Raw genomic sequence first — 17,152 nt, 5'->3', positions numbered from 1 at the left:
AGATAACAAAAATGAATAGCTTTATATACAAAATTATGAGATTTGGAATATTTTTTCGATTTGTAAAAATGTTCAACAAAACATTTTTCATAAAACCTTTGCTCATCAGATCACAAATCATAGCCAGAGTATCTAATAATATCTGCGCAAATAATCATTAACAACACAGCGGAATGGTCATTTGGGCTGGAGCTTCAGTTTTTGATACCAATCGGGAATTTCTTTATTGGTCTGCAAAGACAAGAGGCACACAAAGAGGAAGAATAATGACTTAAAATACCACAGTACTGCTACCACAAGCATATCACACTACAATTCTTAGTATTTTGGGATGCATACATGTATGTACAATACGTACTGTGATTCAATACAGTGCAATTTAGCGTTAACTTATTCTGTTAAAAGCTGCTACTAAATAGCTTCTAAATCAATTCAACTTGTACTTAGTACATACCCATTTACAGTATTTACAGTATAATACTTTCAGATTTGCAAGCACTCATTCATTTTCTTTTCAGTTCGTCAGTATACATGAAATATAGGAATATTTCCCAAAAGTGTCTCAATTAATAAGTGTGCCGATATCGTCTGCCAGTATTTGGCAAACAATGTACAGTAATATTGGCTTCATATCGGTATGAGTTCATATCGACCGCTATTATCAGTGCTTGCATATTGTTATAAATATATTACAAAAAGTATTATCTGTGAGGTTCATTTCCATGACAATATATATATATTTTTTTATATATCAGGACTAATTATTATCACACAATTTCTTTGAAAATTATACAACTGAGAAAAATATGGACATTTTCATTATTTTAATGCTTACACAAATTGGTAATATGCAATTATGGTTGCCAAATATTAATATCAGATCCAAAAAGTCCTGTATCATTCATCATAGTCTGTATAAACTTTCCCCCCCAGCCTCTGTCGACTCATGGTAATAATCTTTTTTTTGTATCCACTTTTTCTCCCATTTTCAATTTTTCTCCCATCCCAATTTTTTTTATCATCCAATTCAACCCTCCCCTGTCTTTTGAACGTTGTTTCTTGCCTCCCACAAGCCGGCTGCAATGTGGACTAAGTCATACATAGCACGAGTCCCCTCCAATACTCGAGGTAACAGCAGTCGCATCTTTCCACCTGCGCGGCTCGATCTTTCAGCGTCAGGGGTCTGGGCTTTGGAGGGGCCCCGCCCCCGTCGCTTCCTGATTCTACTGCGCAGGCGCACCAACCGACCTGTAGGAGTCGCTGTCCACAACGCCCGATCCCCACCCATCAGTTTCCCTCCCCCTAATACTGCCAATGTGTATTAGTGCGGACGACCAGCTAAACTGAAGGCAATGTGGAACGCTGGGCTCGAACAGGGAGGCGAACCTGCTCGAGCCCAGTCTCCAGTATTTGTGGTGAGCGCCTTGCCCACTGCACCACGTAGCCGCCCGGTAATAATCTTTTCTCAGGGAATGTTCTGACTGTGATGGTATGACTATAGCAGTTTTGGGGTCTAGACGGAGACACTTACGAACACGGTGGGTTTGGGCCTGTTCACCGCCTCCTCATCAGTAGTTCTGGTGAGACGTTTGGGTCGGTGAACAGCCACCCCGGTACCAGTGGTCCCATTCCCTGATCTGTTTGGTTCCAGGAGGCCTGTAGCATCTCTCTGTCCAGACTGCATGCTGATCAGAACCTGCTTCATCACTGCCAGCTCCTGGAGGACAGACAGGGACACACGGAGACAGACAGGGACATGTAATTAAGGTACATCACAGACTTTTGACACTTGCCTGTCAAAGATCACAGGCCACAAGTAGGAGAATGCTGAGAAATGTCATAATCAATATTATTTGTCACAACATATTGTATCGCTTACATTTAGCAAATTGTGATACTTACATGTGAACTTATTAAACATTTGTACCAAAGCAAAAACATTTTGTTTTACCAATTAATTTTTAAGAATAGTTTTTTTTGTGTTTCTTCCAGTGGTACATTCAAAATATCCCCTCTGCCCCACCCCACGCCACAAACACACAAACACTGTATTTTATAAAAAGAAAAACCTACAACACATTTTCGGGGTGGCAGCAGGACAGAGGGGGGCAAGGTCTGCTGGGGGGCAGGACAGAGGGGGGTCTGCTGGGGTGGCAGCCGGACGGGGGGGGTGTGCTGGGGTGGCAGCAGGGCAGAGGGGGGGGGGGGTCTGCTGGGGTGGCAGCAGGGCAGAAGGGGGGGGGGGGGCAGGACAGAGGGGGGGGGGGGGGGTCTGCTGGGGTGGCAGCCGGACAGAGGTCGGGGGGGGGGGGGGTCTGCTGGGGTGGCAGCCGGACAGAGAGGGGGGGGGGGGGGGGGGGGGGGCAGCAGGACAGGGGGGGGGGGCAGCAGGACAGAGGGGGGGGGGCAGCAGGACAGAGGGGGGGGGGCAGAAGGATAGAGGGGGGGGGGCAGCAGGACAGGGGGAGGACTCTGGACCATTTCACGGTTCTATTTATCACCCCTGAGGACATGAGCCGTGGCATGTCACACACACACACACACACACACACACACGGCACACGCGTGTGCGTGCACACACAATCTCTCACACACACTCGGATACATATACACACACACACATCCGAGGCATCCCAAACAGCCAGGCTGGGTAACAGCTGTCTACAAGAGGGCACATACCTTAATACACCAAATGGGAACGATAATTTTTTTGCAAGGGCCACATTTCAGCAGCGCACCACAACAAAGTGCCTGTGGTGGTAAAGATCAAACGCCCTGTGATTCAAGTGTCCACAAACATTGTATAACTGCCTCAAAGAGTCATGCTGGGTCAACGTTATGCATTTCTATCAAAGCACAGCTCAGGGGCGACAGTGGCTCAGGAGGTAGAGCAGTCATCTGGGAAATCCGGAGGTTCCCGGTTCGATTCCCTGCTCCTGCCAGGCAGCGTGTCACAAAGTGTCCTTGAGCAAGACACTTAACCCCTAATTGCTCCTGATGTGCAGGTTGGCACCTTGCATGGTTGCCTCTGCCATCGGTGTGTGAATGTGTGAGTGAATGGCTAAAAATGTGAGGAACAAATTGTAAAGCGCTTTGGATAAAAGCGCTATATAAATGCACCATTTGCCATTTAGAAAGAACAGCCTCAGGCAGAGTAAAAACAAATCAATATATTAGTTATATATTAGACTAATACATTGATTTGTTTTTATTAGTGCTGTCAATCGATTAAAATATTTAATCTGATTAATCGCATGATTGTCCATAGTTAACTCGCGATTAATCGCAAATTAATCGTAAAAAAAATATTTGTATCTACCTTAGACAGATTTTTTTCAAGTTCCAAGTTTTAATACTCTTATCAACATGAGTCAACAAATGCTTTATGCAGCCATTTAACACAAAAGGATGACCCTCATGCATTGCAAATTTGCATCAAATTCAAAACAGAGTGATGCACAAAATAACTTAAAAGAACATACGGTAATAATTTAAAACAATGGATAAAGTGTGCATGAAATAATAGGGGAAAGAAAACGTAAGGAACTTGTTACATTCACCCACACAAGGGCTGAGTACTCACCCCCGCCCCCCCTCTCTCTCTCTCACACACTCTCCCAGCTCTCTTTCTCTCTTGCCCCTTCCTCATCTCTCTCTCTATCTCTCACACACACACACACACACTTTGAGTCTGAAACAAACATAGTATCAATGAGAGTATCAATAATACACCTGAGTGAAGTCTAGTAAAAAAAAATATATATATATTTTTTTCTTCCATAAAAAGTTAATCGTGAGTTAAAAAAAATAGTGGCGTTAATAGAATCGGGCGTTAACGCGTTAATACCGCGTTCACTTTGACAGCCTTAGTTTTTATTTGTCCAGTAGTCTAGATCAGGGGTTCCCAAACTTTTCAGGCCGCGACCCCCAAATAACGGTGTCAGAGAGCCGCGACCCCCACTATTATAGGAGGTAAAAAAAAAATAATAATAAAAATAAAAAAAATATATATATATATTTTTTTTTAAAGGGGAACTATCTTATAAATGGCCTTTTTGAGTGTTTAGCATTGTTTCCTAGCTATGTGAACTTATATTAATATGATCTATGTCTCAAAATTCTCATATTGGCACATTCTTCCAATTCTCCTCTCACAATATTCACCCTCACTGAACTGAGTCGTTTGAAAATGTGCCTATATGTGATGTCATATAGTCACAGCTGCATGTTAATGTTCAGGCTAACACGACGCTCAGCAGTGGTTTAGGTGGAACCTGTAGCTGCGGCTGCAAAACAGCTCGAAATCTTGAGGTAGAAAAATGCTGTTTTTGAGGACTTGATTAGAAATACAAAACAATGAATAAAAAAAATATATATATTACAGAGGTGTTCCATAGACTCACAGGAATTGTGTAAAAGTGCCCAAATAGTGAAAGAAATAGTAAAATAGTTCCCCTTTAATAAATGGAAATGTATGTTTGAAACATGCAAACGTTCAAACGCACACACACTAATAAGCATTGGAGGCTTTTAACCAGGGCCGGACTGGGGAAATCATTCAGGCCAGGAAATATAGCCCCAGTCAGGCCACTTTTTAAGCAGGGAGTCTGGGGGTCCCCCACCAGGACAACAGCAGAACAGCCAATATTCAAGAGGCCCAAAGCCTATGATCAAAGTATGGACTGGGAAAAACAATGGATGAGGAGGTGTTAGAACCTGTCTGGACGGTTGGACCCATCCTCAGTCCTTCTCTTGTTGAGGTACTGGCCCAGAAAGTGGAGTCAGAAGAGCAAGAAGCTCTTGATAAGGAGGCAGATTACACAAAAAAATAACATGGATGAGGAGGATGGAGAGTAAGAGTGTGATGAGGCGGAGGAAGATGGAGATCGAAGAGATAGACAATTGTTTTAGTGATGATGATGATTAGTAGTTTAGGGCACAAAATACAAATAGAAAAAAATACTTGAATGTTGTGTCAACAAAGAAGATATCCAGTCCATGATATCCAGTGCATATGAAAACATAGTTTGAACCTTAACAATAAATAAATCACTGATTAAAATCGCATGGGAAAATGTGTTAATTTGTCTCTATAGAATTGTTTATGCAAAACTATAATATTTAGGGCATAACAGCATGGAGACAATCTTTATTACAATATTAACCTAAATCGATCTCGTCCAATGCACTACATTTTAGTAAAAAGGGAAAATAGAGATGTGATATGTTTTTTTCAGCGTTTTTTCCTTTTTCTGTCCTGAAATTTAATCAAGATGTGTTTGGATCTTAAAAATAACAATTTACTGAATTCCTTGGGTCAAACTTGTTTGGGAAAATGTTTTTATTTGTCTCCATATGTTGTCAACTTCAAAAGTTATGCCGTTTTCTTTTTCAGGTTTTGGTTCAGGATAGGTGTATTAAAGGGTTAAAAATAAACCCCATAGGACATTATTCCAACCTGTTACCTGTCAGAATCTTAAAATAGACACGTGAAGGATTAAGAAAAAAACAGGTGGTGAAAAAAAATCCACCATGCAGGTGGACCTATGTTTCCATCTAGACTACTGAGGCTGTTCTTTGTGGCGTTGATGCCGAGCTGTGCTTTGATAGAAATTCAGGGATGTCAAACCCAATTACCAAGGGGGCTGAAAAGAAAAACGGATGATTTTGACATAATAATACCAAAAAAAGTGCATTTTCCTGAGGTCACTAACTTCATTTGTAATTTTGTTTTTGTTTTGAGCATACCAGCTTAATATGTTACTGTAAATTCACATTTGTTCACTCTCTGGATGCCTCAATGAATAACTGGACAATTGGAGAATTTAGCAGAATATACATGCACGCACGCACACAAACGATCTCTCACCTTGCTTTCACTAGTCTTGCGCAAAAAATTATTTCCACAGAGATAGGTATGTGAAATTAATTAAAATAACTGAATTTTCAAGCTAATAATACCCATTAGCCGTTTCAATTAATTATTCATCCACAAGCGTTTGTAAGATTAGCAATTCTAGGTTAAACTGGTCCTGGACTTGATTTGATTTCAGAGTAGGTGTAATGAATTAAAAATAATCCACTTGATGAAGTCAAATTGGATGCAACCGAATAATATAATATAATAAGAGTCGAGTGAAAACGGATGACTGACTTTAAAAGTGAAAGTAAATAAAAACACATGGTACAACTGAAAGCTAAATATTGGGTCCTCCCCCAATGGCCCACAAAAGCAGAGTTGGTGCATTTTTATTAAAAAAAAAAACACGACGCAGGTGCAGATAACATTCTGCGCGTTTCCTTGAAAAGTTGATACATGTGTATTGCTGCACCGTTGCCACGAGACTGAGGTGCGCTTGATTTGAATCACTTGCCAGTTGAATTGTGCCTATACTGTAGAGGTGAGGCTGCGGGTCAAAACGTATTCAGCCTGGGGGCCAGATGAAAGTGCCATTTGGCCCACAGGCCTCATGTTTGACACATGTGTATTAGACAAATAAGTGAGAAATTCCCCTACAGTTAAGCTATTGAATCACCATTCCAATAGTAGAGCTAGCAGCAGGAAATAGGAGGCAGCAGGCATTACATAAAAACCAGTAAGACTTGATGGTGACAAACTACTCTCCCAGTGACTACACTCTGTAATGAGACAGCAGTAGCTAACGTCACAGTGACCAAATGCGTCCACATTTTTATAGGATTCTATCACATTTTCATAACAATAGCGAATATAACTTACCCTGTGCCGTTTTCATTGAGGTTTCTTACAAATTAACGATGTTTTATTTGTCCTTTATATGCGGATAACATTCAAATCTTAAATTGTACCATTATGTTCCCGTTTAGACAACAAACATAATGCTAATGATGCACTTTTGTTAAAGGGGAACTATCTTATAAATGGCCTTTTTGAGTGTTTAGCATTGTTTCCTAGCTATGTGAACTTATATTAATATGATCTATGTCTCAAAATTCTCATATTGGCGCATTCTTCCAATTCTCCTCTCACAATATTCACCCTCACTGAACTGAGTCGTTTGAAAATGTGCCTATATGTGATGTCATATAGTCACTGCTGCATGTTAATGTTCAGGCGGACGACGCCGCTGCACAGTGGTTTAGGAGCCCAGGCTCAAAACAGCTCGAGATCTTGAGGTAGAAAAATGCTGTTTTTGAGGACTTGATTAGAAATACAAAACAATGAATAAAAAAAATATATATATTACAGAGGTGTTCCATAGACTCACAGGAATTGTGTAAAAGTGCCCAAATAGTGAAAGAAATAGTAAAATAGTTCCCCTTTAAGATAATTGGGTGACCATTCTTGATCACTGTACTCAGGTCCCATTAATAGTTTAACGCTGTTCAGATTGCGTCAAAGAATAGACGCGTCCCAGTGACCTGTGCTAAAGGTCTTGGGAATTGTATTAATTTTGTAGTTTTCACATTTTCACCTTTTAATTTTAAACCAATGCTGCCATCTACTGACAACAGAAAATGTTGTGTAAGTTATAGTATAACGTCAACTTGAGACCCGCACTTCCGTAAACACCGTCGCCCAAAACACATTCTAGAGATTCCCACTTTTTACTATCATATCATATCTAATAGTCTTTAGATTACTAAATATAGATGAATACTCCAGGCTCCACTACAGGGGGCAGCGACGGCTGCCAGACATTGCTCTAAGTCTTATTAGAACCCAAGGAGGACAATACACTACCTAAAGCATACTGCACCTAGTTACACTGAATACTGGAATATATATTTCATTTAGTTAGATTTAAATTATAATTATATTGACAATTGTTTACCCCATGCTCAGTATGCTCAGTATATTCTTACTGTATTTATTTCTGTATATTTTATTTCATTTCATTTTATCCTATTTTATTTTACTCTACTCTTATCCTAGGCAACTTGATTTGATTGTGTTATTATTCTAATTTGTGACCTGTCCTGTCTAAATGTTTAAATGTTGAGCGATTTGCAGTGTCTAATTTCCCACGGGATAATAAAAGTATTTCTATTCTATTCTATTCTATTCTACTCATGAAATTTGATATATATATTCTAAAATAAGTATAATTTCACTTCATCTACCTGTCGACATGAAATTCCCAAACGCTGACGTAAAAAAAGCCTGGATGTCGCGCAAAATGGGGCGTGACCGAATTTGGTCCCAGACAATAAGAGTGACTGAGATTGGTCTACGGAATGTTGAAGAAGCAGGTTTGTGATCAGAAGGTCACCGGTTCATCCTCAACTGGCAAGAAAATCTGTTTGGGACAAATGAACGAGTAACACTCTCGCCTACCTCAACAGAAACGAATGAAGTTCCCTTGAGCAAGGCATTAAATCCCCAACTGTTCTCAGTGGCCAACCGTAGAGGACTGTGGTAACTGGGCATTACTGAAAAAGAGCAGAGATGCTCAGCAAATCTTACCTTGGGAAATAAAGCAAAATAAAATAACTGAAATAGAATTCCCTAGCTCCCTTGTCGTCTTTATCTCCTCTTAAATGCTATTGCCAGTTTAATCTGCATTATTATTATTATTATTAATCTACAACTACTGTTTTAGCCTGGCCCTGACCACACTCCCGACTGCACCGATCACCTGCACATCCACACATCACCCAGGTGGCTCTAGTGCCGTGGTGCTGACTAGGCTTGCAGTGGTAGTCAGTGTTACCCAGAGTTCAGGCATCAACGAGTACATTACTTGCCCACTGGTTGAAGAAACATGGCTTGGATTCAAAACCAAATTCACAACAATACTTAACAACATGGCCCCACTAAGAACCACCAGGGTTAAAAATCACGCTGAGCCGTGGATGCACACTGAAATACTGACCGCTATGAAAACCAGAGAAAAAAAATGCTCTGAACTTCATAAAAGTCAGACAAAGCTTGCCAAAAGCTCAAACAGTGAACTCCAAGCCCACGTGGTTGAACTCAAAATACAAAGAAACAGACTAAGAAACTATGTAAACACCATGATCAAATCCGCCAAAAAAAATTTCATCAATGACAAAACTGAGGAAAACAAAAACAAACCCTGTGAACTTTGGAAATGACTCAACAACCAACTAGGCTGCAGCAAAAAACTAAAAACCAGATTTACAAACATAAACATAAAGACAGAAAACACTCTCATCACAGACAAGCTGGATGTGGCCAAATACCTAAACATATTCTTTACAAACATAGCCACAACACTGGTTAATAAACTAACCTCCCCCTCAGGGCATTATGGGGTAGAACACATAGTAGCATACTACAAAAACCTAGGGGTCCACAAAGACGACTTGAAACTTGAAATGGTAACAACAGATGAGGTACTCAAAAAACTGAGCGCCCTCCAACCTAACAAGGCCACTGGCCATGACAATATCCCCTCCAAATTCCTCAGAGACTCAGCAGCCGCCATCTAAGGCTGAGCCCGAATGTTCGAACGTTTGTTCGTTACGTTAACACTTTAATCGCCGAAAACGCTGAAACACGTCTTTCCCTGCCATGCTCATTCTGCCGAAGACGCTGGACAGCGTCTTTGATATCAATATTTCAAAAATCTGTGATCGAAATCATATTTCTCCCCCGGAGACATGAGATGTACTGTTGAGCCCCTCTCAACTCTCCAACGGTTCAAGAGCGCCATCTGGTGGCGGATCGGCGGATCGCCCAGGGCAGAAACAGGAAGTGGAAGCTGGTGCTCATTTCAATTCGGTCCGATCACTCGCTAATAGTCCCAGGACTCGAGCTGATCACAACGGATAGCAATCCGTTACCAATAACTCGATAAACAACATGATTTGGACGTATATACTATTATACAACCTGGAAATGGATCGGGTATTTCTACATCCCATAATAGGAATATTTCAGTTCCACGCTCATCGTCCAACGGCGCGAGGAAGATACGGTAAGATCCAGCGTTATTTTTCAACGTGTTCTTTACTAACTGCTCTAATGATCATATCACCCACACTAGATGAATGATATAACGTTGCCCACGGAATTATAAACAACCCCCCGCCCATCCGGTCAACATCAGATCATACATAGTAACTCCTAGAAGCACGTCCAGTTGACATTTTTTATCTCGCACAGATTCCTATCAAACTGTATTTGATCATCAATATAATGCATTTGGGGCTATAAATCAAGTTCTGGAGAAAGCTGCAGAAAACGATAAAAACATACTTATACTTTAGACCGTATTTTAGTATGAATATGTGAATGAAAAAGTATAACGTTGCTACACCCTGTACAATAGATATAGGATGTTGAATGGGCCATAGTAATGTCAATTTAGCAATACAATTTAAAAAGTTATAGCCCTGCAAAGAAGGGGAACTTCTCCATGTTAAATAGGGCTGGCGACGGATGGTAAATTATGAATTTAACCCCGGCGATCAAAGTGTTAACATTCGAATTCTAAATCCGAATTTTTTATTTTTAATAAAAGAAAAAAATATATATATATATATTTTTTTTTTTATTCATTCTGTTTAAACCAATGGGGTTTTTCTTCACAGTTGCAGATAAAGATTAGGCTACACTAATATTATAGTATTAAAAAAAACTGCTAAGTTATATTCATTAAAGAAAGTTGATTTAATAAAAAAGAAAGACTAATTTAATCAGATTAATCACTTTATTCAAATTGAGGATTTAGTTTGAGGATATTTATATATAAAAAAATAAATAAACCCTGACGAAGTTCGAATCCCAAAAACAGGTTTCGGGGACAGCCTTACCATCACACACATAATAAACCTCTCCATAAAACAGGGACACGTCCCCAAAGACTTCAAAATTGCAAGAGTGACTCCCCTGCACAAAAAAGGCAGCAAATTAGACCCAGGCAACTACCACCCTGTTTCTATTCTTACCTCAATCTCGAAAGTCATGGAAGAAAATGTCTACGATTAGCTCGAAAAGTACCTAGCTGAAAAAACTCTAATCTACGAATTCCAATCTGGCTTCAGAACATCCTACTCCACTGACTCATGCCTTCTCTATTTGAACGACCACATCAAACAAGAGGTGGACGCGGGCAAATACTGCTGCATGGTCATGCTGGACCTACAAAAGGCCTTCGACACGGTCAATCACTCCATTCTGATTGACAAGCTAAAATAAATTGGTTTTGATAGTTTATCAGTGAGCTGGATGCAATCCTACCTGGAGGGGAGAGATCAGATGGTGGAGGTAAACGCTACTCTATCCCCCCCCCCCTCACAGTGAGCTGTGGTGTTCCACAAGGAAGCATACTAGGACTGTTACTGTTCCTAATTTATGCAAATTACATGTCGTCAGCTTGTGACTGCAACTTGTTCCTGTTCACGGATGACTCAGCCCTGCTGGTCTCTGACAAGAACAAGTTACAGGTTGAAAAAACCCTCAGCTCGGAACTCAGCAGAATCTGCACCTGGCTCGCTGATAACAAACTATCATTACACCTGGGTAAAACAGAGTCCATTCTCTTCGGATCAAATAACAAACTCAGCAAGACAAACGGCTTCTCAGTTGCAGTGGGTGACAATATTGTCACAAGGAAAGATGAAATTACATACCTGGGTTCCATCCTAGAGGCAAATCTTTCCTGTGACAAAATGGCATCCAATGTAATCAAAAAAGTCAACCAACGAACTAGATTCCTGTACCGGATCTCCTCTCTGGTAAACAAGAATACCCTGAAGACTCTGGCAGGAGCACTCATTCAAGGGTACTACGACTATGCTTGCACCTCATGGTACCAAAGCACCTCAAAGGCACTAAAAACAAGATTACAAACATCACAAAACAAACTGGTCAGACTACTGCTTGACCTTACTCCTAAAACCCACCTCACCCCTGCCCATTTTGACAACCTAGGATGGCTTAGAGTAGACGACAGAGCAACTTGCAATGGGCCTGATCTACAAGATACACTACACCACTAAGGTACCCATGTACATGTCAAAATACTTCCCAAAGGTCAGTGAATACCACGACCACAACACCAGAGGGAGTTCCACAAATCATGTTCAACCCAGATTTGGCACAAACAAGGGACTAAACACGTTTTGCAATTATGCCACAACAATGTGGAACGCCCTACCCACAGCCGAAGAAAAAAAATGTGAATCGCTACCCACCTTCAAAACCGCTCGCAATTCGAAACTGGCCACCGTAAATGTCCAAACCCCCCCCCCTCCCACCCCCTCCTAATGTACAGTTTCCTCCCCATCGTATGTATATATTTTCTGTTAGGATCTCTGTTTAACAGTACTGTATATTTGCATATCTTGTATGTCACAAATGTAACAGTACTGTATACCTGTGTATGTCATGTATGTCATAAATGTCATGATATATATCTGTATATCTGTATGTTGTGTATGTCATAAATGTCATTATGAATTGAAAATGGGGGACCCTGATGTAAACAAGACGAAAGTCTTTCTCTGGTCTGCATCCCCTTAACAATTGTGTGTATTGAGCCGTACTGTATTGTACCCATTCTGCAATCTGTTAATAAAGTTGTCAATCAATCAATCAATCAATCAATCAATCTCTGCCCCTACTTTCTTTTTTAAATATATAAATAAAACCAATTTAGTAAATGTTTGCATATCAGTGCCCACATTCATCAAATTAACATATCCTGACTGCTGCGGTTGGGATATGTACTTGGTTTAGGAGTTGTGCTTTTGATAAAGCTGTGATAAAATCAAAATCAAATTCAAAACAGGGGACTTATGTGAACCCGGTGCACGAGCTATCCACCAGTGCCAATGGTTTGGTAAGTAATGACCTTGCTCCTGAGCATGCCTGGACTACTGACAGGGGAAATGCCATGGTTCCCCAGACCCTCAGGGCTCTGGACCACCAAAGACCCCAAGAGCCCCAGGTTCATGTGTAGATGAATTGCTCCATCTCACTGATTTAAATTGGAACATGTGCTCATGCAAGCATGGGTTTATTTGAAAGCAGCCTCGGGATACAGTTTAAAGTACAAGAGCACTCATTTGTCAGATATCCTTCATCAAAAGGCCTAAGCAGTGTTAACTTGGCAGCTGATTTTATATTTAGTTTTAGTCTTTTGACTTTGCATTCATTTGTCATATTTTAGTCATTTGATTATTGTTAGCTTTAGTCTGTGAAGGTTTTAGTCTTGTTTTAGTCAATGAAATCTCCTTTTAGTCAAATGCATGTCTTTTGTTTGTCAATTTAAATATTTTAAATCATTACAGGAACCTATCATCAAGCACACAGATTATGTTAGATGCTCTTTACTCCTAAAACCTTGGTCTGGTGCATTTTATGATACAGTATGAAGAGGAGGGACACCACTGTTCCCACCAGTTAATAAAGTCATGACAACACCAGGGTTACTGGTTACACCAGCCATTTTACAAGGGATGTGTGTTGCACTTAAATTCACTGACCTTTAACGTCTCGTAAAGAAAATAAGTGGTTAAACAGAAGAAAAAAATGGCAGGTTTAACATGCTTTGCATGCTTTGCAGTAACACTGTTTGCAGTAAAAACCATTGACAGTAGTAACATTATGCCTGATGATGACTATACAAGACAGTTGACGTTTGGCTGAATGGGGAAGCATCAGCAAAAACAGTACAACCACTGAAACAGAGTACTTTCAACAAACGCACAGTGCAAACATATCATCAAAGATACTTGAGATGGTGAACGTGAACTGCATGTGGCTTTTCAGCTGCGCATTATCCCAACTCGTTAAACTTTAAACGTTACAGTTGGGCAGGCCGCACTAGTTAGCTAACGCTAGTTTGAACGTGGCTCATTGTAGTGGACTGATACCTGCTCTTTGCTAAATCTACAGATGACAGTGTCCCTCTTCTGAATCTTGCCATGAAACGTTAAGTTAAACAGTGGACACCAAAACCTTTCCAAACGGTGATGTGGAGTAGTAGCAGTAGTAGTAGTAGTAGTAAGACTACTTCTCTAAAATCATTACAGAAAATGCTAGAAACGCCAGAATCCTTTTTTCCACTAACTCACTGGAGGCCAAACCCGAGATAGTCCGGGTTAACTCGCCATGCTCTGGGCGCCAAACCAGAGAAATCTCTGGTTTTAATCCTGACGTTATCATTGGGAATGGGTCTGAGCTAGCAAAGGGCAAATACCGCCGCCTATCGTCTCCCGGATGGTATTGCACATCATTGGATTGGATTGGCTGGGACTGTGCATCAAAAAAATAAGTCCGGTCCAGGTTTTACTCAGGCATGCAGTATCGTTATAACAGATGGACTGAGGACACTCAGAGCAAGCTGGATTATGTGTTTTGGATATATAACGTTGGATCAATAAACACGATCAATATTTGGAATGGGGATCAGGAATTGGATTAATCTTTTTGCATGACATCAGATGTGAGGTAAGGCCTTTATGTTACGAATCTTGGGGCAATCAGATGTTCCTATCACCGCCATCGGAGCGTGTGTGTGTGTGAGGTTTTAGCGCCGAACAAAGTACGGAGAAGCGATTTTTCAGACCACGCTTCTCTTCCTGCATGAGGACACATATACTATCGATAATCAAGTGTTTATTTGATTCATAAATCAAGCGACAAATGGCACGATTTCTAAGGAAATACATTTAATCTACTACTCAACACTGCCCCTACACATCCTCAGTCATCAATGGTTAAGTGTGAAGAACGTGCACTATTCTTTAACACATTGAGTGCCAGCAGGGGGCGCACTATTTATTGCTTGAATGCCAGCCTTTTGGGACAGATTTTCCGATATTTCATGATTTTCGCGGAGCTATTTCTATATTCTATATTATGGCTATGTGTCTAATACGCCTGTCACTTATCAACGACTTGCTTGCAGTCAACATGTACGAAACGGATTGTTTTTTCATCAGTACATTTCCGTTTTATACCGCTTTGAAAAACGGATGTTTTTGGAAATGTCTAGAAAAAAGAAATTCCGCGTTGTCATTTTCCAGCTGATTTATGAATCGTTTTCAAATAAACGCTAGATTATCGATAGTATATGTGTACTTATGCACGCTAGAGAAGCGGGCTGAAAAATCTATTATCTATGACCTGGTCAGCGCTAACGTCATATACACACATACACACATAGGGGACACACGTTGTGAAATATGTGAAAAAAACATCTGATTACCCCAAGACTGGTAAAATAGATTCCTTACCTCAGATCAGATGTTCTGCAAAAAGATTATTCCAATTCCTGATCGCCATTCCAAATATCGATCACGTTTATTGATCCAACGTTATGTACTCGAAACACATATTCCACGCTGCTCTGAGGGTCCCCAATGAATGCAGTAGTCTCGGGTTACATGCCTGAGAAGTAAAATGTGGAATCTGGAGTTTTCTTTTCACATGCATTTTCATTGAGTCCATTCCAATGGGTGCAATACCATCCAGGAGACGATGGGCGGTATTTGCACTTTTCGAGCTCATAGACAGTCCCAATGATAACGTGAGGCTGGTTTGATGAAAAATGAATGGATATCGCTAATAAAAGTAACAACGATTAAATAACGAGATTTCTCGTCATTGGCACTCAACGCATGGCGGCCAACAACGAGATATCTCGTCGTCGGCACTCAATGTGTTAACAACAAAATAACCTTGATCAGGGCCAGCATTACTCATGATGGAAATAAAGCAGATTCAATGTAACCATGAAGAAGAAGATTCACATGCATCACATTAGATGAACTCTGCAAAACTGTCTCAGAACGTAACTCCTCCACCTCAGACATTGATCCTATACCTACAGCTTTCTTCAAACGGGTGTTTAATAGTGTCTCAAGCCCTGTGCTAGATATCATCAACACTTCCCTTAGAACTGGTATTTCCCCAGATGCCTTTAAAACAGCAGTTGTAAAGCCATTACAAAAAAAACCTAACTTGGATAGTAATGTACTGGCAAACTATCAACCAATATCTAACCTACCATTCATTAGTAAAGTACTTCAAATAGTTCAAATGAATTCCATTCTTGAAGAAAACAACATCTTAGAAGAATTTCAATCGGGATTCAGAAAATATCATAGCACTGAAACTGCCCTCACCAAAATAATCAGTGACCTCAGACTAAACTCTGACGAGAATAAGGTCTCCATCCTTATCCTGCTAGATCTCAGTGCAGCATTTGATACAATCGATCACGATATTCTAATCGATCGTCTTGAAAACCTTGTCGGTTTCTCAGAACATGTGCTAAGCTGGTTTAAAACATACATCAGAGGGAGGAAATTCTATGTTAAACTAGGAGGCCACATGTCTGAGATATAAAAAAAAAACTCAGCTCGGAACTAGGCAAAATCTGCATATGGCTCGCTGATAACAAACTATCATTATACATGGGCAAAACAGAGTCCATTCTCTTCGGTTCAAATAACAAACTCAGCAAGACGAACGGCTTCTCAGTTGCAGTGGGTGACAATATTGTCACAAGGAAAGACGAAATTACCTACCTGGGTTCCATCCTAGAGGCAAATCTTTCCTGTGACAAAATGGCATCCAATGTAATAAAAAAAGTCAACCAACGAACTAGATTCTTGTACCGGATCTCCTCTCTGGTAAACAAGAATACCCTGAAGACTCTGGCAGGAGCACTCATTCAAGGGTACTACGACTATGCGTGCACCTCATGGTACCAAAGCACCTCAAAGGCGCTTAAAACAAAATTACAAACATCACAAAACAAACTGGTCAGACTACTACTTGACCTTACCCCCAGAACCCACCTCACCCCTGCCCACTTTGACAACCTAGGATGGCTTAGAGTAGACGACAGAGTACAGCAACTTGCAATGGGCCTGGTCTACAAGATACACTATACGACTAAGGTACCCATGTACATGTCAAAATACTTCCCAAAGGTCAGTGAATACCACAACCACTACACCAGAGGAAGCTCAACAAATCATGTTAAACCCAGATTCGGCTCAAACAAGGGACTAAACACGTTTCGCAATTATGCCACATCAATGTGGAACGCCCTACCCAAAGCTGTAAAGGAATGTGAATCCCTACCCACATTCAAAACCGCTCTTAAAGAGCACCTACGGGAGGCTGCAATTCGAAACTGGCCACCGTAAATGATAGCCTAATAGACAGTCTCCTCCCCACCGCATG

The 17,152-nt window shown here is 40.7% G+C and overlaps 1 protein-coding gene across 1 annotated transcript in view; it reads right to left on the bottom strand.

Annotated features, from left to right (window-relative positions):
* Nucleotides 1–17,152, bottom strand: part of pibf1 (progesterone immunomodulatory binding factor 1) — a 98,359-nt gene continuing 81,207 nt past the window's right edge. The window contains 2 exon segments of the mRNA XM_084321431.1: nucleotides 1–231; nucleotides 1,532–1,717. Of these exon segments, the coding sequence (XP_084177557.1) occupies nucleotides 178–231; nucleotides 1,532–1,717 (240 nt within the window). The 3' untranslated portion in view covers nucleotides 1–177.

This window comes from Notolepis coatsorum, assembly GCF_963971535.1.
Source record: "Notolepis coatsorum genome assembly, chromosome: 9".
Classification (NCBI taxonomy): domain Eukaryota; kingdom Metazoa; phylum Chordata; class Actinopteri; order Aulopiformes; family Paralepididae; genus Notolepis; species Notolepis coatsorum.
Note: the sequence above shows the minus strand (reverse complement) of the source record. Positions and strands in the feature narration are given on the sequence as shown.